General features: G+C 43.3%; 1 protein-coding gene across 1 annotated transcript in view; it reads left to right on the top strand.

Annotated features, from left to right (window-relative positions):
* The first annotated feature begins 22156 nt into the window (after positions 1-22156).
* Positions 22157-27269, top strand: part of PPP1R14C (protein phosphatase 1 regulatory inhibitor subunit 14C) — a 51708-nt gene continuing 46595 nt past the window's right edge. Inside the window, exon 1 of the mRNA XM_030447624.1 lies at positions 22157-22528. Within this exon, the coding sequence (XP_030303484.1) occupies positions 22232-22528 (297 nt within the window). The 5' untranslated portion in view covers positions 22157-22231. The remainder of the gene's footprint in view (positions 22529-27269) is intronic.

Raw genomic sequence — 27269 nt, 5'->3', positions numbered from 1 at the left:
CTTTGCCTAGGACAGGTTGGGATTTTTTATAGAATCATAGAAACAGAGAATAGTTTGGGTTGGAAGGGACCTCTAAAGGTCATCTAGTCCAACCTCCCTGCAGTAAGCAGGGACATCTTCAACAAGATCAGGTTGCTCAGAGTCCATCCAGCCATGAGTGTTTCCAGGGATGGGGCCACTACCACCTCACTGGGCAACCTGTTCCAGTGTTTCACCAACCCTATCATAAAAAATGTTTTCCTTATATCTAGTCTGACCCTTGCCCCTTTTAGTTTAAACCAGTACCTCTCATCCTATTGCAACTGGCCCTGTGAAACATCTGTCCTCATCTTTCTTATAGGTCCCCTTCAGGTATTGGAAGGCCATTACAAGGTCTCCCCAGAGCGTTCTCTATTCTAGGCTGAAAAACCCCAGTTCTCTCAGCCTTTCCTCACAGGAGAGGTGCTCCATCCCTCTGGTAATTTCTGTGGCCCTCCACTGGACCTGTTCCAACAGGGTCTTTCCTGTACTGAGAGCTCCTAAGCTAGGGTCTCATGAGAGCAGAGTAGGGAGGGAAAATCACCACTCCTGACTTGCTGGTTACAATTCTTTTTATGCAGCCCAGAATACAGTTGGCTTTCTGAGCTGTGAGGACACATTGTCAGGTTATGTAAAAATCAAAATTCATCCACCAGTACCGTCAAATCCTTCTTGACAGAGCTGTTTTCAATCCCTTTAACTCTCAGCCTGTATTGATACCAGGGGTTGCCCCAACCCAAATGCAGGACCTTGCCCTTTATAAACACCATGCTGTACTCGGTTTCCTAATTACTGATACATTAAAAGAAAACAAAAGACAGAAAGAAAGAAGTGTTTGTTATTAGTAGTCCAAGATTATGCTGTAAATATGTTTTCTGATGCTTATCCCTAGGACTAGAGCATAAAATTACACCAGAAAACCTCCTGTAATGCATATCAGATTAGTCTTTATCATATTCCTCTTTGGCAGCCTGAAAAACAGCAAGGTTATTAAGGATTTAAATACTTTCTTCATCCTCTATATTTCTTACGCTGACCATGGCAACAGTAATAGATTTTAATGGTTTGCTCAAAGTCAACCAGATGTGAAACAATCTGTGCAGAGCTGCTTTTGGACTCTGAGGGACATATCCATGACAAACAATGAAATCATATTTCATAATGACATACCTGCAATGCATGGTTCAGCCTTCAAATTTCACAGGCATGACAAATGACTAGAGTTTAATTCTATTTTTACTTCAATTCCCAACTGAAAGCAAGCACTACTTCACATTATTTAAAATTTCTTCCAATACTGTCTGGTTTCCCACAGCTCTCTCAGGTGTATGTCAGTTCGGTAGGCACTCAGGGTTGTGCTGCACTGTGAGGGACTTCAAGACACCCTTCATAATGTGGTTGAAATAGGACTACAGAGCCCAGAAAACTATTCCAGGAGGTTGATGCATGCATTTAAATCAGACTTTCTCTTGAACACAGCAACTAGCCAAGGCATTAGAAGTTACCTTATTTTTTTACTACTACATCAGGTTCATAAATGTTGAGGAATTTTACCTACTTTTCTCTTTTAGGAATTACTTTATTTTATGCAGTTTACCAGGATGCCTGCAGTCTGGTCTAAAAGGGCTTGGTCACACACACACAAAACCCCGAGTGCTAGACTGGTCTGATTTTAAAGTGATGTTTGACAGAAATGACTAAATCATGGATGCTCCTTAATTAAAGGACATCTACAAGCACTTGTGATTTCTCTCAAGATGTATTATTAGAAATTTTTCAACCAGTCATGTTTAGTTTGTTGGTTTTTTTTTAAAGTTTCTGGGTGAGAGCAAGGTGTCAGCTATACAAGCTTAGTAGAGTAAGTCATATGGCATGTAGTCTCCACCTCCCCCAGTCTCATTACAGCTTTGGCTCTGAGGTCCACATGTCAAGAGCCAAATTTAGAACTGTGCTTGGAGGAAGTATTTGGGATGTAATCATGGATTTCAAAACTGTCTGAAATAGGGATGGATCTAAATGGACACCTACCTGCCCTCCTAAACTCAGAAATGTGTGAGCATTTCTAGCAAAAGTGATTGCTGAAGCTAATGCCAATCTCATTAACAATGAATACTTGCATATACAGCTTCATATGAAATGAAGCGTAAACACTGCTGTCAATCAGCATTTTAATCACCCAGATATTTGTGGAAAGCTAATTCAAGATGGCATGAACATGTTAAAAATGAATTCACCATGGAATTTTGGCACTTCTTTCTAAATGTGTTTGCAGTGCTGACTGATCTCCACCTGGATTTTTTAAAAAACACTCTGGAACTTTATCACTGCTATGATTTTTTTTCTCCTGGTTCTTAAACTGGTCTTGTAATAACAGAAACATGAAATTTGCTGACAGATTTTCCAGTAAGCTCGGATGGGCTAAAGCTGCTATTTTAATCACCCCTGCAAGAAAAGTGATTGATAGGAACTGAGATCTGATTCAGCAAGAATTAGTGGAGGATCCCTGCTTCATGTTCAAGCTACAAGAAACATTGAAGAGAAACTCTACTTAAATGAATGGACACGTACACTGCAAGATGTTTAGAAAAGCAAATTACTAATTTTGTTAGTCATAGAGAGCTGAAGATTACTCAGAGGAGTCCAGCTCTAGTCAGAACCTCAGCTGATTAAAACGGGCAGGAATTCAATTAATTCAACAGGGTTATAATAATTTTACACTTATTCAGGATTTAACCTGACAGCTGATTGTGAATTTATTTTAATCACAATTTAATCTGTCAACTGCTGTCAGTTGAATATTTTTATATCTTTTTGTTCTGCAACAAAGATGAAACTGTTTTCCATCCTCTGCATGATCAGCCTCAACAAACTGGGAAAGCGGTGGAACAAAGAGTTGAACAATCTAAACCCATGGCAAACGAGAGATGCCTGAAAATATATTTAAAAAAAATTAATAAGTTAACTTGGAAGCTGAAATTGATTTGGAGGGTGATTATGCAGATTAACTTCCTAAAATAACCTGAGAAAGGAGGACTTTTTAAAAGAATGGTTAGTAGTTGTAGTTATTCCCCTGTTGAGATCTGAAGCACACTGAGCTGAGTTAGTTCCCCATTTTTTTTTTTCGGCTGACGCTGGATTTAGCTGGATATTATGTCTTGGCATGGCATGAAGCTAAGTATGATTCAGAAAGATACTTTCTAGAACAAATTCAGTAGTTTTGTGCTTGCCTAATTTTATTTTCTCAAGATCAATTCTAGTCCATTAGGAAGGTGTGTGCCTGACAACCAGCCCTGACAGCTTTCATACTCTTTTCCCCGGGGGGGATGGAAAGACTGATGTAGCAGAGAAGATTTTATCTGTATAAAATACTTACTGTTATTATAGGGGAATTTCAGGGTGTGGAGTTAACCCTCAAAAGTCTGTAAAAGTCTTCTGTACCTGAATATGTCATGTAATATAGGTCATGTAAAGCAAATTCAGCAATTCTGTGCTGAGTCTCTTTGTCCTCTCCTTTAACTGCTTCAGTCACCAGTGATTTCTCCAGGACTAGTGCAAATGGAGAAGTTTAGGCCCTTTGCACATCCCCAGACTTTTCTCTGACTCCTGAGAAACATCTCAAAATCACAGAATCACAGTAGGTTGGAAGGGACCTCTAAAGGTCACCCAGTCCAACTACCCTGCAGTCAGCAGGAACATCTTCAGCAAGATCAGGTTGCTCAGAGCTGCATTCCAACCTGACCTTGAATGTCTCCAGGGATGGGGCCAATACCACCTCTCTGGGCAACCTGTCCCAATGAACCTCTTCCTAATGTTTAATTTAAAACTACCCTGCTCTAGTTTAAGACAATTACCCCTCATCCTATCACTACATGTCCCTGTAAACTGCTCCTCCACAGCTTTCCTGCAGGATCCTTTAAGTACTGGGGTGCTGTAAGGTCTCTCTGGAGCTGTCTCTTCTCCAAGCTGAACGACCCCAACTCTCTCAGCCTGTCATTGAAGGGCTTCACCCCTCTGATCATTTTTTGGCCTTCCTCTGGATGGGCTCTACCAGGTCCTTGTCCTTCTTATGCTGAGGGCTCCTGAGCTGTACACAGCTCCTTCAGCACCTTTCTGCTACTGTTGTCCAGTGATGTTCCTGTTTAAATGTTGGTTCTTCCCAAACCTGACTTACACAGCAACTACAGACTACTTACTCCTAGGTGTTTCAAAGTCTCCTGAGGTTAAAAACCCAAAACTGATGTGTGGGTAATACCCTGCAGCTTTAGCACAGAATGAATGAGGTTAGCCTGAAAGGGTGTTTGGAGAGAAGAGAAAGAGGGATATCTTAGTGCTTGACCTTACTGAATTCTTGTTGCAGTAAAACTGCCAAAGTCAGTCTCTCCTGCAAATTCATCCCATGCCCACCATTTGTTCCAAACTAAAGAAAATATCTTTTTTTCTCTTGTGAAATGTTAAAGATTAAGTCCTAGTCTCCCTCTCTAAGCCTGCCTGCCTTTCTGAGAAGCCTGTCCACAGTTCAGGATCCCTGCTTATTCCAAGGAGACTGAAAAAGTCTTTTTCAGCTCCCACAGCTTTCCAGGCATCAGAGGCCAGTCTGAGCAAGGGGGGTGGTGGGTGCCTCAGCACAGAGTCCCACATCCCACAGCTGAAAGCAGGGTCCCAGTGCAGCTGCAGTAAAAGAGAAAGCCACACCAGGCACGTAGAAATTGGGAGAGCAGAGTACAACCCTGCCCACCCATATGAAGTGGCCATGGTGGAAAAAACAGGACTACAGAGTCTGGGGTTTCCCTGTGGTCACCTTGGGAATCATCCCTGCCTGGGCAGTACAAATCCACACAGCCTCTTCTTGAAGGCTGTGGCTTGCCATCTCAGCTGCCTCTTAAATATATGTTAGACTCCTCCTTTTGCCCTTCCTGCCATAAAGTAAAAAAAAAAAAAGAATCAAACAAACGCTTCTATTTCTTCGTGGGTTATTCTTTTTCTGATCTCTGGAAACTGTAGCCCTGAAAGGCATTTTGAGTAATTGCAGGAGTTATTTCTGTGGCGCTGCACATGAATCACATAGGAATGGGAGGAAAGCAAAAATAGTGAGGGAGGTGCATTATTATTGAATAAGAGGAATGAAATAAAAACATTCAAATCTAATTTTCTAAGCCTCCTGAAAACAATGGGGCAGTTTGGGAGCAAAAAAGTAGAAAGCTCCAGCTGCCAAAAAAGTGTATAAAAAGCAAGTCAGAACTGCACAAACAGGCATGATGTTCCTTTAAGAAGCTAAGTGTAATCACCAGGGTACCTGACTAACTACTACATAACAAGTTCCTCTAAGCATAGTTTCTCTCCCACTGAGACAAACACGGTGTGCAGAACAAGAATACACTTGTTTTGGAAATAGTTTTCCAGAATCCTGATGCTCGTTCCATTAGTCAATCCAGTGCACTTCCAATGAGTATAAAACTGTTTAGCCTTAAATGAAACAGTCACACAGAAAATATGGAGAGAAACTGGGGAGCTTAGTTTTAGAAAAGTAAACTTCTGGAGGGACAGATTATGAGAACAAGAGATAAAACTGTTGGGGTCTGCCTCGGAGGCCCTTAAAATGCTTCTGTGGCCTGTAGTCCAGGCCACAGAAATTCACACCATTTACTAAGCAAAGATGAAGCTGCAACAATCTTGCAAAGTAAAGAACCAAAAAGAATAAAGAACTAAAGGCTCTAGCACTCTTGCAAAGAAAGTTTTAATTTCTTTCTAAATGAATTTGAGCCTGTGACTTACTTTTGCCTTTGTCTATTCTGAAAATGAGTTCATTTTTCTGGATAATGTTTTGTGTATGTGAGGTGAGAAGTAAATCATCAGCATAAAAGCCAGCCCTGAGGGAAGGAAGGATTCCCAGTTAAAGGCTCTGAATTTTTGCTCCCCCAGTAGCCAGTGCCAGCTGGAAGGAGGCGAGGGCAGAAGGGCAAGAGCTTTGACACAAAGTCTCTGAAAGAAGCTGGAATCTTCTACTTTCTCTCTCTCCTGCCACACTGGCAGGGTCATTTTGCCACATTAAGTGTGGGAAAAGCAAATAAATCATGTAAAGGGCTACCTTGTATGCAGGGCTGCTGAGCTGGGGGGCAGAGAGGGGCAGTGTGAGGAGCATCTGGCACCACAGCCCACTTAGAGCTCCCATTTCCCTGCACAGGGCTGGCTCTGCTCCAGAGCCACCAGCTGGGCAAAATTTCCAACCCTTTTCTGAATAAAACGGAATGAATTGTTGATGGGGTCTGAAATACTGATGAACCACGAAGATTTTTGTTTGCTGCACTCCGACTGGTTTCCATGCACATGTGAAATTGTTCCCAGATAAATAAGTGGGGAAAAAAGATCTCAAAAGGACGATGGATAAAGACCTGGTATTTCTTTGACCTATCTGGCTATGAAGGCTAAATGTTCTCCAAATCAAACCTGTTCTGGTACTAGCTACAGCAGATGAAGTGGACCTGAGAAGTGAACAAATGTTATGGAAATCCAAACACGTGTTTCCAGTGGTTGTCAGAGGCTGTGGAATGCAAGGGGAGATCATAGAGTCATAGAATCATAGAATTGGCTGGGTTGGAAGGGACCTCAGAGATCATCGAGTCCAACCCTTGAACCACCGTTGCGGTTGCTAGACCATGGCACTGAGTGCCACATCCAGTCTTTTTTTAAATATCTCCAGGGACGGAGAATCCACCACTTCCCTGGGCAGCCCATTCCAATGACGGATCACTCTTTCCGTAAAGAAATTCTTTCTAATATCTAACCTAAACTTCCCCTGGCACAACTTAAGTCCATGCCCTCTTGTCTTGTTGAAAGTCGTTTGGTAAAAGAGCCCAACCCCCACCTGGCTACACCCTCCTTTCAGGTAGATGTGAGTGACCATCTCAGTGAGGGACTGCACTGCCACAGATGGGGTGGTTGTGATGGAGTGACATGAAGGCTGTCCTTGAACTGTGGTCTCAGTCATAGATTTCAGTAAATGTGCATTCAGGGGAGGAAAAAACAATGATTTCGAGGATTTCACTGGCACCAGACTAGGTAGTTGCCTTGACTGATGTGGTGCTCACTGCAAGGCCTCAAACATGGGGGATATCCTCAGAGCAGCATAGAGAGGAACCAATAGCTACTAAGAGCATCTTGATGGCTTTGATGGTTTCTTCAGCTGAGATAAATGCTGGTATATTTGAATGCTTTGAAATTGTTTTATACCTTGACAATGGTTTGGGGTTTTTTTTGTGGACTCACAGAAAAGGGGAACCGGGAAGCAGGGAGGCACCTTGTCCATGTTTGTTCTTCTCTTACATAGCTGCAGAAGGAGGTGCTCCATTTCCTTGGAGCAATCAATTTGAGTGCCTCACTACACTTATTTATTTTATAGGGAATATTGTATGTGAGTACAGGAATTGCTATTGTGCTGGCTAATGATATAGTACATTATGATCTATAACCTCATTTTGGTGAGATCCAGCACTGTGCTCTGAAAACACAACGGGTACACACACTTTGCTACCAGGCAAGAAGAGGAGAGGGCTCAGATGGACACCTGAACAGGCAGAGGGAAGATGTCTGCCAGCCACACTGTGGCCTGCCTGCAACCCAGTGGCCTGCAGGTATGCCAGCAGTGGGCACAGGTGTAGCATCATGATATGATCTGTCCTAAATGGTGCCCCATTATAGCTCTGCTCTGAGCCTTCCTGTATCTCTGCTGGGAAATACACCTATTTCAGGTTTTCAGGCTTTGTCTGTGGGTTTGTTGTTTTTGGTTTGGTTTGGTCTTTTTTTGGGGGGGGAGTTTGGGTTTTTTTTGTTGTTTTTTTCCCATGCACCTGTTTTTAGCTAAACGTTTTGCCCTGTTCTCCCTAGGCCCAGCCTGAGGCAGCCAAATGGGAGGTCAAATGGGCGATGCAGCCTTTCTTCTCCATGCAGTAAATTCCCTTCTGCTGAGGGCAAGACCGGGAAAAGAACTTCCAGGGAGGCAGACTTGTGCTGCCTTGATGCAAAGGCAGATGACAAACACAGACATGGGTGAACACTGCAGAATTTCAACCACAAAATCAACATTCAGGTTGCCAAAAAAAAAAAAAAAAAAAAAAAAAAAAAGATATGAAGAGAAAATGGCCAGTCTGCAAGACAAACCACAGCAGTCCAGTTTAATTGCCTGATTCAAAGTCCCCTGCTAAATAAAGATGGTACTGTAGTTCTCTGAAGTGGCTCATCACTGCAAAAGGCTCAGAAGTACACAAAAGCTCCATTTGGGAAAAAAAATGTGGGAGAAAATATCATAGGAAGAATCACAGAAATTATGAAATCAGGGTTTTTTCCCACTTAGAAGGCAAATTAAAAAAAAAAAAAGTAATAGCAGTACTAATACTTCACCATACTTGCTGAAATAACAGTAATGTAGACCAGAGATGCAGTTCCACAGTTGTATTGAGATTGCCCTCTACTTAGCACATCCTGGGTCATGGAGTGGCTTTAGACATTCCCCTGACAGCAGGTAGGGTCCTCCTTTTGCATCAGTGCCATAAATTTACTTTGGTGTTCCTCCCTGCTATGCCCTCTGCAAAGCAAAACAGTGCAGAGTCCCACACTCCAAAGTGTATTAATGAAAAGTGCTTCTATAATAATCCTCAGGATTTTTCTGGCATTTTTCTAAATTGGATGTTGGTTTTGTTACCACAGTATTTCAACTAATGACCTTTAAATATAGATTGAGAATTAGAATCTGCCAGCTTTCTATGATATAGCCCTAGCAGGCTTTTTAAGCTGTTTCCTCTGGAAATCATTATTCTTCAATTACAGGGTTTCAGCTTTGTCATATAGTGCATAACCTGTGTATGTTGTGTTTCAAATTAAAGAAAATCTTGGCATTGCAGCAGGGAAGAAGCATGGCATCTGCAACAGAAATGCCGAAATCCTGGAAGCTGCTCCACAAGCATGAGTGTTATGTGCAAAGCAGATGGTAGGAATCCAAGGATACAAGAAAGAGATGTGTTTTGTGTAATGGTATTGCTACATTATATTCAAGGTAAGGTTTTTTTCATGTATACAATATACTGCAATACCTATTAAAGTGCTGGCAACGCTCCATGTAGAACAGGAGCCGCTCAGCATTTGTGCAATAACACAAAGCTTCAGACAGTGAGAAAAGATCATTGTGATGATTTGGAAACAACATGAAAAATGCTGCCTGTTCAGCAATCAAGAAAAGCTCCAGCCTCTTCACAGGATGCAGTTTCCAGCCTACATCTTGCTTAATGAAGTGAGCCAGGTTACACATAGAATCATAGAATCATAGAATCCTAGGGGTTGGAAGGGACCTCGAAAGATCATCTGGTCCAACCCCCCCTGCCAGAGCAGGGCCACCTAGAGTACCTCGCATAGGAACGTGTCCAGGCGGGTTTTGAATGTCTCCAGTGAAGGAGACTCCACGACCCCCCTGGGCAGCCTGTTCCAGGGCTCTGTCACCCTTACAGTAAAAAAATTTTTCCGGATATTCAACTTGAACCTCCTGTGCTCCAATTTACATCCATTACCCCTTGTCCTATCATTGGTCACCACTGAGAAGAGCCTAACTCCATCTCCCTGACACTCACCCCTTACATATTTGAAAACATTGATGAGGTCACCCCTCAGTCTCCTTTTCTCCAAACTAAAGAGACCCAGCTCCCTCTGCCTTTCCTCATAAGGGAGATGTTCCACTCCCTTAATCATCTTAGTAGCTCTGCGCTGGACTCTTTCAAGCACTTCCCTGTCCTTCTTGAACTGAGGGGCCCAGAACTGGACACAATACTCCAGGTGCGGCCTCACCAATGCAGAATAGAGGGGGAGGAGAACCTCTCTTGACCTACTAACCACACCCTTTCTAATGCACCCCAGGATGCCATTGGCCTTCTTGGCCACAAGGGCACATTGCTGGCTCATGGTCATCTTCTTGTCTACCAGGATGTGACCAAACACTTATTTAATAAATGTTACCATCGACTTTCCAAGTGCACTAGTAACCCAATAAAATAATTCCCATGCTTTGATTAGGTATGTGTGTATTTTTTCCCCCTATCTAATCAGGAGAAGCTGAATTGCATCGGGCAGGGCCATCGTGCCTCCTTAGGCACATACTGGCAGTTGTAAGATATCAGAGCCCTACTTTGCTCTGTAGGCAGCAGGCATTCCTGTTGGAGGCAGAGGATTATAACCTGCCAAGTTAAAGTCTTAATCTTTTCTCAGTCATGAGTCAGTGTTGAACTGTCAGTCAGAGCATGCACAGGCAGCAAGAGAAAGATTTGTTGCGGCTAATGGGAACACTAAAGGAGAAAACACTTCAGCTGACTTTACCAAAAATATAGAGGACTGAAAACATAGAGGAGTCTGCTATGAGGAACAGAATTTAATGACAGTATTCATAAGAAAATTAGGAATATGTAACCTAGCTGTGCTATGAGGAGAGGGGCTTATTTAGAAAAGGCTGCAATTATGTTGCTATGCTGCTTTTAGCTTTTGTTCACAACCAGCCAAGGCATCTCTGAACAAGGTTCACTCTTTTGGACTCAGCTTGGGCATCTTCTGCAAAAGCAGGAGGTTTTTGGATTGCTCTTCTGAAGTGCCTCCTGCACTGTGTTGAAAATGTAGCTACCTAACATGGCTTGGGAGTAATTCATGAAAGGGGAGGGCAGTCAAAGTGGATTTATTAACACTACCTACAATTGCCTAATTTCCTAGTGCTCTGAAGCTGTGCTCTGTATCATTCCAGGAATAATTTAGCTGGATGGATATCAACACACCGTTGCTAGAAAAAATGTGAGTGCCAAGTACACTTATATATCAAAAAATAGGCATAGACAGATAATTCAACAGCAGCATTCCTGAGCTGAAGGACCATTCCACATAGCACAAAACACTTACCATTTGCTCTGCCTCTCCAGTGTATTTTTTTCATTTTACATTTTCTAGAACAGCTGCATTAGATCTAGCCTCATCATCAGAAAACACAACATTTAGCAGGTGTATATTATAAAATTCAATTTCTGTCTGTTTTTCCTCTGATTCATTAAGCTTGCTCTCTCATTCTCAGGATGATCCATGAGAGATTGCAGTCTTTTCCCATTTACATCATTCCAGGGACATTTTATTGTCTGTTCTTGAAGACGAATTACTACTGTATTAACCCACAGAAGCCAGTGTATATCCACATTTGATTTCTTCTATTGCCAAGGGTTCTTCTTTGAGGTCAATATAGTGAGTTTTTGAGAATCAAGACAGAGGAGCTTAGGAATAAGAATCATTAGAAATAACCTAAATGATTAATGATTAATTTAACATCAGGTAGGATACCATATTTAAAAATAGTAAAATACTACTGCTTTTTAATTGCAAACAGATTTCAATACTATGCCTTTCACATTGCATGGGACCAAAATATAAATAGAATTAATAACTTTATTTTTTATAACTCATCTTTTTATGTGGTAGTGTGTGATGGAGCGGTATTTGCAGGCTGTGGGGCAGATGGAGTTCGAGCTATGTAATAAAATTAATGCATAAATTACTAATGGTACTCTGTCTAAGGCTAAGATATTGACTAATTCTCCTGTGAACATCAAACAGGTCAGTGCACTAAGAGGTTACTAACTAGCTGATGCCTGTGGTGTTTTTCTTATGGTGGTTTGAAAATCATCTGATATAGATGGTATTTTCATTACTACAATAAATATATGGGCCCATTTTGCAACATGTCTCTGAATTTCACTTTAGGAAATGGGTTTATGAAGAGCTGATACTCGAACTCTCAGTGTTGCTTAGAAGCCTGCAAGTTCTGAATGACAGAATAGCTTTAAAGTTGGTCACAGTTAAGAAGAGTAACTTGTGTTTATTGAACCTGACAGCGTTCCACTTCCCTCCATTAGAAAGTTAAACACAGGACAACACCTGTAGGTAAAAGCTCCTAAATCATAGAAATATTTGAAGCTTGTTAAATAGAGGCAATCCAGACAGGCATTTGATGGATTAACTGATGTGTAAATTCATACAGGAAAATTAAATTTGGAACCAGTCATGCTATTGTATAAACCTTTCTGAGCTGAACCTCGGGTAAATGACTTAGATCTAAATGGTGGAGGATATGGTAAATTGTGCCTTATACTGAAAATTGCTATGGATAATCTCGTTTTCACAGTTAAAAAAATGTATTTATGTAACCAAATGCCTTACATGACCATGTACTTTTAACCTGTGTTCTGTTGTTCCAATCCATACCGTGCAAAGTCTGGGACAGGGGGTGATTCTTTCTACAGATCTGTAAAACTACCTAAGATGATGAGACTTTAATCTTGGTAATATTGCAAAGAATTATTATAACTGTTTTGTATTTATGGACATCTTATGCTTACACAGGGAATATTTCTTTTCATGTATTATTTATACAGAGCTGCTAAGTGCAGCAGAATTGCATGAATACCCCTGAGCTGGATGGTTGTTGTACACATAAAAGCTTATTCATTTAAATTGCACATATTCAGAGAGGGCTTTTGGATTCTCTTTGTTAAAAATAGCTTGATACAGAAATACCCAGAGAAATTAGGGCTGGAGGGCACTTTTAGGCCATATCTTTACAAGAAAGAGTGCCATGACCTTTTGTTTTGCCCCGAGGACAAATATAATGATGCAGTTGAATACTTTTCTCCCTCAATGTGATGGTGTTGCCCATACTGGATGTTGGAGAAAATCTTTGGAGATTAGGTCCCCAGGACAGTGACCAGTGCAGGACTGAGTTCCAATGGGGACACCACTGGTTACTTAGGGTGTAGTTGGATACCAGTGCTCAAGCCTGCTCCTGGCTCTGAAGAGCTTACAGGAATAGGTGTACCCTAAGAGGTTCCTGATTCATCCCCTTGCCTTCAAGCTGAAGAAACTCTCCCTGTAGATAAATAAATTAACAACAAATAATTAACTTTTTCTTTCTGAAAACCTCCCGAAGATGTGGATTCCACAGGCTCCCTTGGCAGTGTATTTTGCCATTTCTCTTTCCCTATCGCTGGAATTGTTTTCATCATGTTTAATCAAAATCTCTTTTGCTTGAGTTTAAGCTTATTATTCCCTGAGCTCACCACATGAGATCTAGAGAGCATTATTTCCCTCAGCTTTATTGACACTTCAGCATTTTATAAACTAAATTTCTGTTTCCTTTAGTCTTTTCCTGTGAGTTATTACAGAAAGGGAATATCTTTTAGACTTTTAATCATTCCAGTTGCTTTTCTCTGATGTCTGCCAAATTGATCGATTCTATTCTGGAGTCTCACACTCTTAACAGGGGCCTTACTTGAAGAATCTCACACAGTGAAGCTGCTTCATGTCTCATATATATGGAGCCCTGTACGTCCCACTGTAATAGGGCTTTTTTTCACCACAGCATGTCTCTGACACATGGGCAGTCTGTGATCCACATCCTCTTGGTCCTCACTGGTGGAACTACTGTCAAACTTCAGTTTTCCAATCATGTATTTGTGCAGCTGGCTATTCCAGATGAATATGGAGCATTTGCATATTTCTCTATTGAACTGCATCCTTTGATATACATATAACTGAGGAAGTAGTTTTTTGTGCTACTTTATGTTTTGCTGACTCCTTTCTTCAGTGCCTGCATCTGCCATATTCTTCATTTACTAGATTTGAGGGGCAAATTAAAATATCCCTAAGGTTTGAAAAGTGTGTTCATCACTTGTTGTAAAAATCTTCCAGAAAAACACCTGAGCAATAGAGCTTATTCTACTTTTGGCCCTCATTCTCTTTTCTATTCAAAACATAGATAATAGCTTTCACCAACAAGCCTTCTTGATTGTTTATGCTTCCTCCACTAAAATAGCTTTTAGCTTGAAAGAACATGCACTGGGATGGCATCAATTACTTAATGCTTTTAACAATTCTGTGCTCTTGACATCTCCTGTTATAACCAGTGAGACCACAGGCCCTCTCCTTGCTGAACAGCCTGGTACTGTTCCTTGTATCCAGAGGAGGAAACTTGGAGAGTTTAGCATATATTTCTTGTACAAGAACCAAGAACAGCATCAGGTTTTTGCTACCTACCCATGCCAGTTTTCACTCAATCTCGGGCTCACTCTGCATTCATTCTTCTGGAGACTGCTTTGAGGTGCAGGGATGAGGGGACGTGAGGCAAAGCAGGACCATGGGCACCCAAATTGCTAAATGTGATTGCTTTCTGTCTAACGTTCATATTTTTCAGTTTGGTTTTCTTTTGTTGTGTTGTTTTGGGGTTTTTTTCCCCAGATCCAAGCACCTGAGTGCCATCAATCACCAGCAGTTACCAAGAATAATAGGTAGAACTCACTGCTTCCCAGGCAGTGTAGTCTGGCAAGAAACAACCCCAGCAAGCTGTACAGAATAATTGTTTATAATCCTTCAATATTTCTTGTGTGCAAGTGAAATCAGTGGTGGAGCAGAGGTGACAGGTACCAGACTGGGAGATGACTGATCCAGAATATTATGAATCTAGATATTGTGAATGTCTCATTTTCTAACACATACCTTCTTGTAATGGTTTTTTTTTCCTCTTTTTATTGACCAATACAAGTAGTTTATCTGTATCACTCATTTCTCCCTTTGTATTTTACCAAAGGGTTAATACTTTTATATAAGCATAGTGGGATTCAAGGGCAAAACCATAATCAATATCACTGGAGGCTGAGAGATGTTAATTGTCTAGCCCTGCTTCATGGTATGCTTTGGTGTTGCTTTTCTTCAAATCTTTTCTTTTATTGATTGCCTACCTGCCTGCTAATCCCTTCCAGAAAAAAGGAATGCTGTCCGCATCTTTCTAAATAAAAGTGACAGCTTGGGTGGTAGTGCTCACATGAACAATCATAGGTTATTTTTACCAGGAATTGCTGATGTTATTGAGGGCAAGTGCAAGTAAACAGAGGTTACCTCCTTCTTATTTAGTTGCTACCTATCCTCAACACAAAGTACCATGACAGCACAGCCCTTGATACCTAGGAGCACTCTGAATTTCTGACTGCTTTCTGAGACCAAATAGTGGGCAACCAGACTGCCAGCCCTTGCAAATTGGAGCCCTTCCACAGAGATCATCCACTTTACATTCTTGTCTCTAGATTAGAGAGACTTTTCAGATGGACCTCTTGGTGGATAAAGAATTGGCTGGATGGTCGCACTCAAAGAATTGTGGTCAGTGACTCAATGTCCAAGTGGGCATCCAGTGATAAGTGGCACTGCTCAGGGGTTAATACTGGGACTGGTGCTGTTTAATGTCTTTATTGGAGACATGGATGGTGGAATCAAGTGCACGCTCAGCAAATTTCCTGACAATATGAAGCTATGTGGTGTGGTCGACATACTTGAGGGAAGGCAGGCCATCCAGAGGGACACTACAGGCTTGAGAGGTGCCAATCTCTTTGCAAAGCCAAGTGCAATGTCCTGCACCTGGGTAGGGACAATCCCAACCACAATTACAGGCTGGGTGTAGAATGGATTGAGAACATGCCTGAGGAGAAGGATGTTGGTTGATGAGCTCAACATGAGCTGGCAATGTGCACTTGCAGAGCAGAAAGCCAACCAGAACTTCGGCTGCATCAAAAGAAGCATGGCCAACAGGTCAAGGAAGGAGATTCTACCCCTCTATCCTGTTGGTACAAGACCCCACCTGAAGTACTGTTTCCAGTTCTGGAACCCCCAGCACAGGAAGGACATGGAGGTCTTGGAGCAAGTCCAGAGGAGAGCCACAAAGACAGTCAGAGGGCTGGACCACCTCTCTTATGAAGACAGACTGAGGGACCTGGGGTTGTTCAGCCAGGAGAAGAGAAGGCTTCAGGGACACCTTATAGAGGCCTTCCAGTACCTGAAGGGGTCCTATAGGAAAGCTGGGGAGAGACTTTTCACAAGGGTGTGTATTGATAGGATGAGGGGGAATGTTTTCAGACTGAGAGAGGGTAGATTTAGATTAGATATTTGGGGGAACTTCTTTTCTATGAGGGTGGTGAGACACTGGCACAGGCTCTCCAAGGAAGTTGTGGATGCTTCATCCCTGGAAGTGTTCAAGGCCAGGTTGGATGGGGCCTTGAGCAACCTGGTCTAGTGGGAGGTGTCCCTTCCCATTGCAGAAGGGTTGGAGCTAAATGATCTTTAAGGTATCTTCCAACCTAAACCATTCTCTGATTCTATGAGATCTCCTGCTCTAAAGGAGCATCCTTTCTCACCAAGACTGCTGAAAGAACACCTGGGGAGAGCCACAGTCGAATGGCACCTGTGTCCTACACAGACTGCCAAGATGTGCACCCAGGAGACGCCCAAAGGGCAGGTTTCTTCCCAAGGACACTGGCAGGGCAGCTGGAGTCAGGGATGGGGGAAAGAAAGGGGGTTTTGTGGACAGCTAGTATAGAGGGGTCCTAGTTAGCCTCTTGTCTGGAGGTGGCTACCTAGATGTATCATGTGGTCCTGCACTGTGTGCATAAGGCGAGAGTTTGGAGGAAGTCCATAACAGAGGAATTGCCACCACTGTCAGGCTTTAGGGCATCACAGTCTTCAGTTGTAGTGAAATGAGGCAACCAGGTGCCACTAATTACCAGGGAGTGGCATGAGCTTGTGTTAAGCCCACCTGTGCCTGATTAGGGCGGGCCCCAACTGCGCATGAGCAAGATAAGGTGGCCAATAAAAGGCCTGAGGTTTTTTTGGCCCCCTAATCCTGTGGGGCCTTCCTTAATCAGGCACAGGTGGGCTTAACACAAGCTCATGCCCAGTACCTTGCAATTAGTGGCACCTGATTGCCTCATTTCACTCCATTCAGCCAGAATGGATACAAGGAAGAAATGAGGCTACAGTCACAGCCCATGCTTGGATCTCTGCTCCAAGACAGGAAGAGGATATCATGGTGCAGACTAACTTTGTAGGAAATAATGAGTGTATGCATACACTTTTTTTTCCCTTTGATTTTTTTTTCCCTCTTGTGTGTCATTTACCTTGTACCTGAATGTAGCTTGGCTTGTGTAGCTCATGAGTACCCAGTGATCTCCTCTTGAAATTCAAGTTTTTCAAAGTTTCTTTATCAGAGAGTCTCAAACTGTAAAGAGATTATATCATAAGCAAGAGGGACCAGAGCAAACATTCCAATGTAACAAATATTTGCTTTGTGTCATTAGTTTTCCAACAACTGGTCTTAGAACTACTGCTTTGACCACAGGTATTACAGCTGGGGGTTGAGCAATGAGACAGTGATCTCTCCTTTGCAAGAAAGGACAAAGAGGAAAAAGCAGCCCTTGGTAACAAATATTTGTAAAAGCCAGACTCTGAGGAGCTTTTTAGTAAAAGCAAAACAAACTAAAAAAAGTAGGGGTTGGGAGCATCAAAAAAGATGCCTGCAAGAACAAAAAGTCAGTGGTGCTGAGAATGATAGATCAACAAAAACAGAGTCTTTGGGGTATGGAACATCAATATCACAAACAGATGAAAAGTGACTGAAAATGAAAACAAAATCATAATATGTCTGGGGAGACAAGGAAGTTACCAGTCAAAGGGAGTGGCATTAATTAGGACATGCAAAATAAAAAATCAGAGAGACACAGAGCCCATTAACAGCTTATAGCTCCAAGCTAAATTCAAATAGGAGACACAAAAACGGTACTTATACACTGTCTGACACACACAGGCTACTGCTGTGATGAAAAGCAAAGCTTAGCTCTGCAGTGGTTTGTGAACTGTGGCAGTATTTTCCCAGAATGCTTTTGTTTATTGATGGGGAGGATGGCAACACTGATCCAGAAAGAGCAATGCACAAGTGTGACCCCAATACCCACACCTCCCTTGAGCTATTTGGGGTATCAAGGCCTATCACTGATGAAACACTTTTCTTGCACAGAAATAACATTAAATGAGTCAGGACAGTGTCTTCACACTGCTCAGATGCAGCCACCAGGCACAAGAAAGACTATCTGGTTGATGGAAGTTTCCAATAATTGCACAAAAGAGAAGCCCTGCAACAGCATATTTTGCTGGTGTGCCTGGAGCAGAGTCTGACAGCTCACCACGATGCCACAGAGAGCTCTGAAATGGTGGGGTAGCCAGTAAACTAAGGCTGTCTAGCATTGTGGAAATAAGGAGTCTGTAATTACATATGCAGGAGATTCCCTGGCAACTTCCAGCTGAATTTTTTTAATTTTTTTTTTTTTTTTTTTTTTTTTAGCAAGCCAAAGAATGCAAACATGAAATGATTCTTCTGGTTCTGATAGCATGTAAAGGCTGATGTGCATTTCAATAAGGAAACACAATCACAAGGGATGCATACTTTGCAGTTTCAAACAATTATGTATTGCTGCAAATCTCCAACTTCTGACCAACCTACGAGTCTTTCACTTGACTTTCATTTCTTCCTGAGCACATAGTGTGAAGCAGAAAATGCCAAAGTTACATGCACATTAATCCCTTAAAGAGCAAATGCCTTAGGAAGGTAACAGGTACTGAACTGAATCATGACACTTACTTCTTTCTTTCAGAGTCCAGCAACTTTTTATTTTAAAAGTTGTTTGGAAAAGAGCATGGAAACATCTAAGCGAAGATGTTATCAAGCAGTGGAAAGCCATGGACAAGAGGCAAACTAAAGGGGTTTGAGCAGCCTCAAAGGCTGAGAAGGAAAACTTGCAGAGAGCACCCTAACAAAGGGGTCTTGGTTTTGTACAGCACAGTATTTGACACCATAGTAAAATGGGGATTTACACTGTCCCTGAAGTTAACAATCCTAAACTTTGTTTCCTAAATAGCAAGCTTGCCTAGAGAAAAACCTTTTAGCTAGAGCAATTAGTCAACACTGACATTTGTGGCCAGTGCTGATGGAAGTGTCAGTTGTTTATGGAGATAATATACCTGCTGTCAAACAGGATTACTAAAGAGGTAAGTAGGCAATTAATGCTCAGGTGCTTGAACCCTCAAGGGTTACCTTGTAAGCTTCTTGAAAAATTAGTTCAGAAACCCTTTAATATTTTCTTTGACTGGAAAATAAGTTAGGATCATACAATATGTGCAGGGAAAGTTTATCCTACTTAAGTTCACAAAAGATTCCCACATCCACTATTTGGTAAAGACACATGGGGAAGTGTAGGTGATGCAACTCCGGTGTTTCCTTATTCACGTTGTCTGTTTTTTACTTATCCTGCCTCCCAATGCAGTGTTCTTGTGACACAAACCTGGGCATGATCACATTGAGAGAGCACAGTGTTTCTGTGGTGTTGTGTTTTATCTGCCTTTTGGTTTTATTGATCAACCATTAGCTTTAGATGAAATGCAGCACTGTGATTGTGATTAAGCTGCTGGAAAACAGTTGCCTTTGAAGCTTTATCTCTTATGCCCTGAATTAATTCCTCGAGGTAGTTCTGAAAGTGGTGCTGAAGGGCTGGGAAGGATTGTTCCCCACTATGTCACCTTAACTTTTGTCTTTGTTAGGGGTGTAACCATTAAGAGTTCAGTTGTGGCATGGAGACGTAGTTGAGAGGAAACTTCAAGAAATGCTCTCATATGCCTCCAGACACTCAGGAGTCAAGTACAGAACCTGCTCACTCAGGACTGCATTGCCCATTCCTAGATTATTAGCAGATCTAAAGATTTTTGCTTAATTTTGACTTTTAAACAATTAGATCTTTCTTTCAAATGAAGCAAAATTGTTGCAAGAAAGATTCCTGGATGCACTTTTTTCCCTGGCTTCCTGAGGAGTGCACTTGCTTTAAAAACTGAATGAAAACCCAATGACACGTAAAACTGCCTTATGACAATGCCAGCAGTTCTACCAGTTTCTCATCCGCCCACGTTTACCAACCACTATGTATTATGTTAGAATTATAACTTTGGAATCATAACCTCTGAGGACATGCTTTTTAATTCTCTGTATTTCATTTTCAGCTTTAAGTGTGTAGCAGAAATGCTATTTGACTAGTGGGTGCCAACTTTTAAATGTCTGCAGTGATTATTATGTCCTATTAATAACAGTACTGAAAAAGTCCTTCAGCTGAGACTTTCTGGATTCTCACACTCAGAGTCAATGCAAATATTTTAGCCATCTGTATATCTGATATTTGCTACAGCAGGGAATAAAAATCTCAGTACTTTTCATCCAACTTAGGTTCAACGTGGAACACCTCATTACACTTTCTGTTGGCTCCAGAAAATATCCTGTTGTGGTGACAATTGAGACATTCCTGCTTTATGACCCATGGAACTGCAGGCATGATGCTTAGTATGGCTTCTAAAAGTCTCTTCTGCAGTATTTACCTTCTTTTGCATTGATCTATTTTTTCTCAGCAACAAAAACCGAAGTTTGCCTTTAAAGATCAAAATGTTCCTGCTCTAAACAGGAAAGTTTCAAGTTTTGTGGTTGAGAGCATCAGCTCCAGACTTCCAACATGACATGCAAAGCTGAATACCCAAATTATAGACCATACCAAACACAAAAGTTTAAATGACAGCTGCTCCCCTCTTTCAAAAACTCCTGTGCATCTTTTTGGTTTCTCTAAAAAAAAATATGTTGATGATGGTATTTTCCTGCTGTATTTACCCAAGCCCAGATTTATAGAAGACAGGCAGGCAGCACTACCAAGCTGCAGCTGGAAGTTGAGATCTGCTTGGGTAACAACAGAGAAGACTGTCCAGTGAACAGGACAGGCTGTGTGGATAAACTCAAACTTGTGAGATATGGCTTTCTCTCGAGCTCTGTCTGCAACCCAAGCTTCAAGTGTGATCTGCACCAATGCCCAGTTGCAGTTGCTCAGTGTCTCCAAAAATCGTGTGGTGCCTATGCACAGATAAGGAGCTTATCTTTATATGCTTTGCTTTGAAAAAGTGGTGCTTTTTTGAACATGTCCTTTTTTCTAGATGAAAATCTGAAGCTATGATAGCATTTAAAGCCACTAATAAGATTTTATGTCTTGATCATATTAGATGATGATCTCTTTAGGGGCACAAGCTGAGTTTTTCCTTAACAGCTTAATGAGGCTCAAAGGCCTCATTATTCAGTGGCAGCCTCTTATTCTGTGGTGTGTCAAATTCAGAGGACAGAAGAGGCTGAAACACCACTGCAAACACACCAGCATGCCAGACTGCAGCAAGGATTTGGCTGAAACAGATATACCTAGGTGATTATGCCCGGTGATCCATGTCCCCTTCCCCTCTACCTCTTGCTGACTTTAGACATCCTCCCGCAAGTCAGTGTGTGAAGGTCCCCACAGCCATAGCCAAGCCTTGGGACACTGGGCACTTCCACTGGGCATTGGCTTCTGCCCCTTGTCACAGGATAACCTCTTTGTTAACAGGACTGTCCGGAGCCCCACACCACCCAGTGTCACGTTGGCTGTTCACTTGCACAGTCTCCTTTTGGTGAGTGTCGTGCATCATCCATGGTTTCACCCAGTGCCTCCTGAGACACCAAACTGCTTGAACACACTGATGCCAGCCGGTGCCTTTCAGAAAGACAGCCATCTGCAAATGGTTAATTGTTACACCAACCGGACATAGCTCAACACACTTGCTTTCTATTTGGGTTCACTGCCCTGAAATCATTCATATAACCCCACACACACTCACAGAGAAGAAACCATCGCATTCAGTGGCTTAGATGCTTCAGATACACTATTTATAAACGTTGCGTGCATGAGGGGACAAAATTGCACTTCCTTTAAAAAAATATAATAAAAAATAAAGCCGTAAACTACCCATCAGCAGAAGTCTCTGGGGAGCCTCCCCTGGCTCCCCGCCGCCGACACACGCTGCTCCGGCACCGGTGACAGGGAGGAGCAGCCGTCCGCTCCCCATCCTAGCACCGGTCCGGCACCGCGGTTCCGTCGGGAGGGTCCGCGCTCCGCTCTCCGCTCATCTGGGGTCAGGATGCGGGGCCAAGGCGAAGGGGCGGGGCGGGCCGGGGCGGCGAGAGTGCTCCGCCGTGCCGTCGTCTACTGTGCAGTACTGTGCAGTGCCGTGCTGGGCCGACTAGTACCGCCCCTCGGCTGTCTCCTCCCTTCTCCGGTTTGGGCTCAGCCCCCTCGGCGGCGGGGCCGGCTGCGCCGCGGTGCCATGAGAGGCTTTAAACGGCAGGTGCGGGGGAGCCGGGCACACGCACAAGCGGTGGCTGCTGCGGCCCGGCGGTAGCGGCGGGCGGGCGCCTTTCGGCTCGGTGAGAGCCGCGGCGGAGCGGAGCATGTCGGTGGCGACCGGGGGCAGCGAGGCGGCGGCGGCGGCGGCAGCGGCAGCAGCAGCGGGCGGCGGCGGCGGCGGGAACCGCGTTTTCTTCCAGAGCCCCCGAGGCGGCGGAGGGAGCGGCGGCTCCTCCGGAGGCTCCTCCCGGGAGGACTCGGTCTCGGCGGCGGTGCAGGTCCAGCAGCGGCGCCAGCAGCAGGGGAAAGTGACGGTGAAATACGATCGGAAGGAGCTGCGGAAGCGGCTGGTGCTGGAGGAGTGGATCGTGGAGCAGCTGGGGCAGCTCTACGGCTGCGAGGTGCGGAGCCGGGGTGGCGGGGTCCCCGGCGCGGCTGCCGTCGCCGCATTCCCCTCTCCTGTCGCTGCCTCCCGCACCCTCGGCATCCTCCTCCCGCCCCGAGTCGCGTTTCGGCGACGGGCAGGGGCGAGCTGTCACCGCCACCTCCAAATGACATTCCGGGCCTGCCGCCCCCTCCCTACCGCCGCCCCGTGGTGCCTGGCCGCGGGGAAGAAGGGGACGGTGTCCCCTGTCCCGCAGTGAGGGGGGTCGGTGTGTCCTATCCCGCAGAAAGGGTGTCCTCCGAGGTGAATGGGAGGGGACCGCCCTTTGGGGGCAGGCGGCGGCTACCACAGGCCAGCTCACGGAGCGGCCCCTCTCCTCCCGGGGGCTGCGGCAGGTGGGGGATGCCAGGTTCCCGCTGGTGCCTGTCCCGGGGTGACATTGGGCCGGGAGCCGCTGTCCCTGCAGGAGCCTGGGGCAGGGCGGGCCGGGGCGCGGAGGCTGCGCTGCTTCTCCGGGCTGGGATGGGGGGTGTCGGTCCCCGTTAGGCGCGAACTGGCCGGGCCGGAATGAGGTGCCGCCCGAGGAGGGGAGAGGGAGGTATTAGGGAGGGGGAGGAGGAGGGGGCTGTGTGGGCTGTGCGGGGGCGACTGTTGTGGAGGAAGGACTCCGGTGCGGGTAAGGGTCCCCACTAGACCGTGGTTTTGTATTATCCTGGGCAGGAAATTTCAGTGAGCGATTAATAAATGGATCGTTTGGATAAGAATCGAAGATACTGAGGGTGGGGAATGTTGTATCTAATTTGTTGGTATCAAAGCTGTTTTTCTGTTATTCTGTGCAAAAAAAAAAAAAAAAAAAAAAAAAAGTGAGTGTAGCAAGAATGATTTTTCCTCAGTGAAGGACAGGTGAACGGGAGGAATTTTCAAGATTATTCAGAGGAATGGTAACTGTGAGCCTCCCTAGACAGATGACAATGGTGTAAGGAAAGGAAGTACCGGTACTTTGTCTTGTCAAAGCTTCATTAGTAATGTAGACCTTCGAGTCCTCAGGGTATCCTACCTCCCTCTCACCTTGAGTGTTTGCTGTTACAAAGGATGAAAATGGTTAAATGTAAACTGAAATTTGCACATGCATTTCGCATCAGTAGTCTAAGTCACTTTTGCTGGTGACTTTTGAAGTGTAATTTGTTGAAGTCAAAAGTGAATTTTGCAGCTGACCTGTTGTCCACGGGCTCCTGGGTGTTCTGGAGCTAGGAAGGCAAGAGCTTGACAGTCTCTGAAGTGTGGATGTGAAGGCCTAAATAACCAGGCCTGAATATCTAGCATGTACATGATACAAACATTTAAAGACACTTCCTTTCATCTCAAAACCAGTTTATCAGCAAATTTGTCAGAAGGACTTGCCCTTATAAAATATGTGCATGTGATGAGCTAAACCTCCTTAACTGTTAACATCCATGAGCTAAGGGAAAGAGAGATATAAATGGAAACTGTGGTTAAAAATAAGCAGTTGTTACTCTTCGCCTTGGTGTGACATGCCTCTCATGCCTCATGATTTGTTAGGCCACACAGCCTGAGGGATAAAAGGACTTCTTTGAGGCCAGAAGTACTTAGAATCAATCGTTTGGGTGAACTGAGGGTTTTGTTTGCATGAGCTGATAATGTAGTTAGTAGCTGGCCTACTGGATCTATCAGACTCGGGTTTGACTTTCATTGTTCAAAAAACACCAAGCCTGTTTGTGCTGTGTGCTTTTGATATGCAAGTATAATTAGTATATATGTAAGAAAGGATGTTATATATGGAACCAAACTAAGGTTCCAGAGGAATTACTGCTGTTCTTCATCCTAACAAATAACTGGCTTGCTGGAGGGAAAAAAAAAAATCTCTCATCATTTTCCTCATTGTGATTGCTGACTGAAATGGAAGGAGGTCTATATTAGCAGGAGGGCTCCTAATTGAGATGGGGACCATATATGGCTGCATAAAAAGAATGGTGATTTGGTTTCTAAGGTTACTTTAAAGGTAAAAAATGTTTTGATGCAACAGGCAAAAAATGGTTTTAGCTTTGAAGATTGAAGTAAAAATGTTTAAGTTGTCTTTGCTTCTCTGCTTTTTACACATGAATTCTACCCAGTATCAGCATGGATGACAGTGGAAAGGTCAAGCAATTAATATACTATCAGAATAAAGTTGAAGATGCATGATGAGTGTAGTGATTAAAGACATCAGTAATTTAATGCAAGATGCTTTGCTTGAATTTAGTTGAATTACTTTCAAGTTTTCAGATGTAGCTCTCAGGCTGAAACTTAATCACCCATGCAGACAGTTAATAACCTTGTCTGAAGGCAGGCTGAGGAGTGAGAGTTTCTCACTTGAATGTGTTTGGGAGATCTACCACTACTTCCTGATACAATGACACTTAAGCAGTGAAACAACCCAAAATCCTCCCCAGTGTCAGAAATAGCCATGGAACTGGTAATTCTGAAAGAGCTAACCAGTGTCAGTGTTTCACATCTATTCTGATTTGGGTCTTTGTTTCTAAGGAGCAATGCGCTCCATTCATGGAAACAGCAACAATAAGAAAGTAGAGTGTGACTGCAGTGCAGTGCACTGAAAGTCTGCAAGAAGACCTGGGTGTCTCTTTGCGGGACTGCGTAAATGTAGTGCCTGCCCACTGTTTCCCACTTAAATTATATTTTCTATTAAATTGTGCTGAGATTCTTCAGTAAGTTTGCACTTGCAGGAATACTCCTTTTATTCAAAGATAAACATGTATCTCAAGTACGAGCAAGTTAAGTCAGCTTTAAGCTTGTCTTGGCTTGGTGACATAGTTTAGGAAATGAAGTTGAGAAATAAGAAGACAGATTTGTTGGTGTTTTTTTTCTAGTGGATCTTGGTTTTAGCAGTTCCGTTGTAGTTTTAAAAGTTGGGTGCCAAGCAGGATAATGGAGTTTGTGGGAAGCACTTTAGAAAGAGCTCTTTGAGACAATTTTTAATGCTGACCATGGATCCTTGAGGCAAAGATGAAATTTAGACAGGTTACATCTGAGTGATTCAGACTTGAGGGATAAACACTGGTCTGAATGGTAAAGGTGGTTACTAAGGTGGAAAAGTTTAGTAGGACCAGAGATTCTTATCAAGATTTGTTTGGCTCAGAACCTGTCAGGTCAAGGGCTTCAGATGTACATCAGACTGGCTGTTTGCTCCTGCAGCTAATTAATTTAAAAAAAGGAGTTTTATAACTGTTTGCCTTGGTTGCTGAAACTGAGGTTGTGGTCACAGGTTAGTATACTGAAAATACAGTGCCATAAATGCAGGACTTAAACTGACTTCAGTGCTGACCTTTACTACGTATCCTGTCTGTAAAAATAGTTTCTCCACAGATGGATGCTTCATACTTTGGGCTAAATCCATTATTGGTTGCGAATTGCTAAATAATGCTGCACAGAACAACTTGCATCATCACTATTCATTCCCTCATGGTTTGCAACTTGTTTCACTTGCAGTGTGAAAGTGATGACAGTCTAGTTTTCCAGATGTCTGATCAGCGTTGTCTGCACCTGCCAAACTTGTGCAACTTGATATAGGAAAATATATCTGGATTTGTCCCCAGAAACTGTTCAACTTTACAGGTGAATTACTATGCTCAGGGGTCCTGCCTACCCACAATGACAGCATTTGCTATAAATGGCAGAATGCTGAAAGAAGGAGCACACTGAGAGGAGACAGATTTTGCACAGCATTAGTAAACAATGAAGAAAGATTTTGTTTGTGCTATGGGTTTATTGCCAAGTATTTTTTAATGTAGAGACATGCATGTGCAAATCAAATGAGCCCTTAGATTCGAAGAGTGGAATGTAGGATTATGAGATATCGACAGACTTAGTTGGATAACAATTTTTTTAATAAGAGTATGTCTATTTATGTATGGAAAGCCGTGTTTAGTAAGGATACAATGTTGGTCTGAAAGTAACAGGGGATAACTTCCAAGCTTCCCCACTTGACATTCCAGGCAAAATGTCCTGAAATTCTGTTGAAAATTCAACATACAAGAAAATATAACTGAAAGAGCTGCCCATAAAAGCACCGCAAACATTTCTTTAAAGAGTAAGTACCAAGCCATGCCAGATGGGCAATTGTCATATGTAAGATTCTCTTTCACTTCCTGATATGGGTGTTGCAATGACAAGAATGGAATGAAGCTCTGAAGTGCATAAGAAATGTTGTGTTGACAGGGCCAATTTGTGGCCATTAGTGAATAATAATAATAATAACAACAATAATAAAGTATTGGTGCAGTATGGGAGGGAAAGGAACAATTTAACTTGGTCCTGCATGGATTATGGATTGGGATCCCTTTCCCTGGGTGCTCTGTGACTGTGGTGTGGGAGGACACCCTCTTTGACAGTCTTCCCGAAGCTGCTGGGATATGCTGACAGTGACAGCTTGTCCCTAATACAGCATCAGAGTCTGTTGGCCTGTATACCTTTCAATTTGGACTGGTTGGTGCTAGACAGGAGTCAAGAGGAAGGTGCTTATTCATGCTGGAGAGCCAGATCACAAAAGGAAAAACTTCTAGCCCTCTGTTTCTTCTCTTGCTGCACAGCTGTGTTGGCTGTAGTGGTAAAGCTAGTGGCATGGTGTTAAAGGTAGGTTGGGAGGAAGGGTTGTGGGGAAGCTCTGAACGAATTAGCTGCCTTGAATAGGTTTCCAAACTATTTTCTCAATCCTGAATCCAGTTGCAGACTGATGCCTATGG

The sequence above is a fragment of the Calypte anna genome, chromosome 3, assembly GCF_003957555.1.
Source record: "Calypte anna isolate BGI_N300 chromosome 3, bCalAnn1_v1.p, whole genome shotgun sequence".
In the NCBI taxonomy this organism is placed as follows: domain Eukaryota; kingdom Metazoa; phylum Chordata; class Aves; order Apodiformes; family Trochilidae; genus Calypte; species Calypte anna.
The sequence above is the reverse complement of the archived record's forward strand: the minus strand, read 5'-3'. Positions and strand labels throughout refer to the sequence as shown.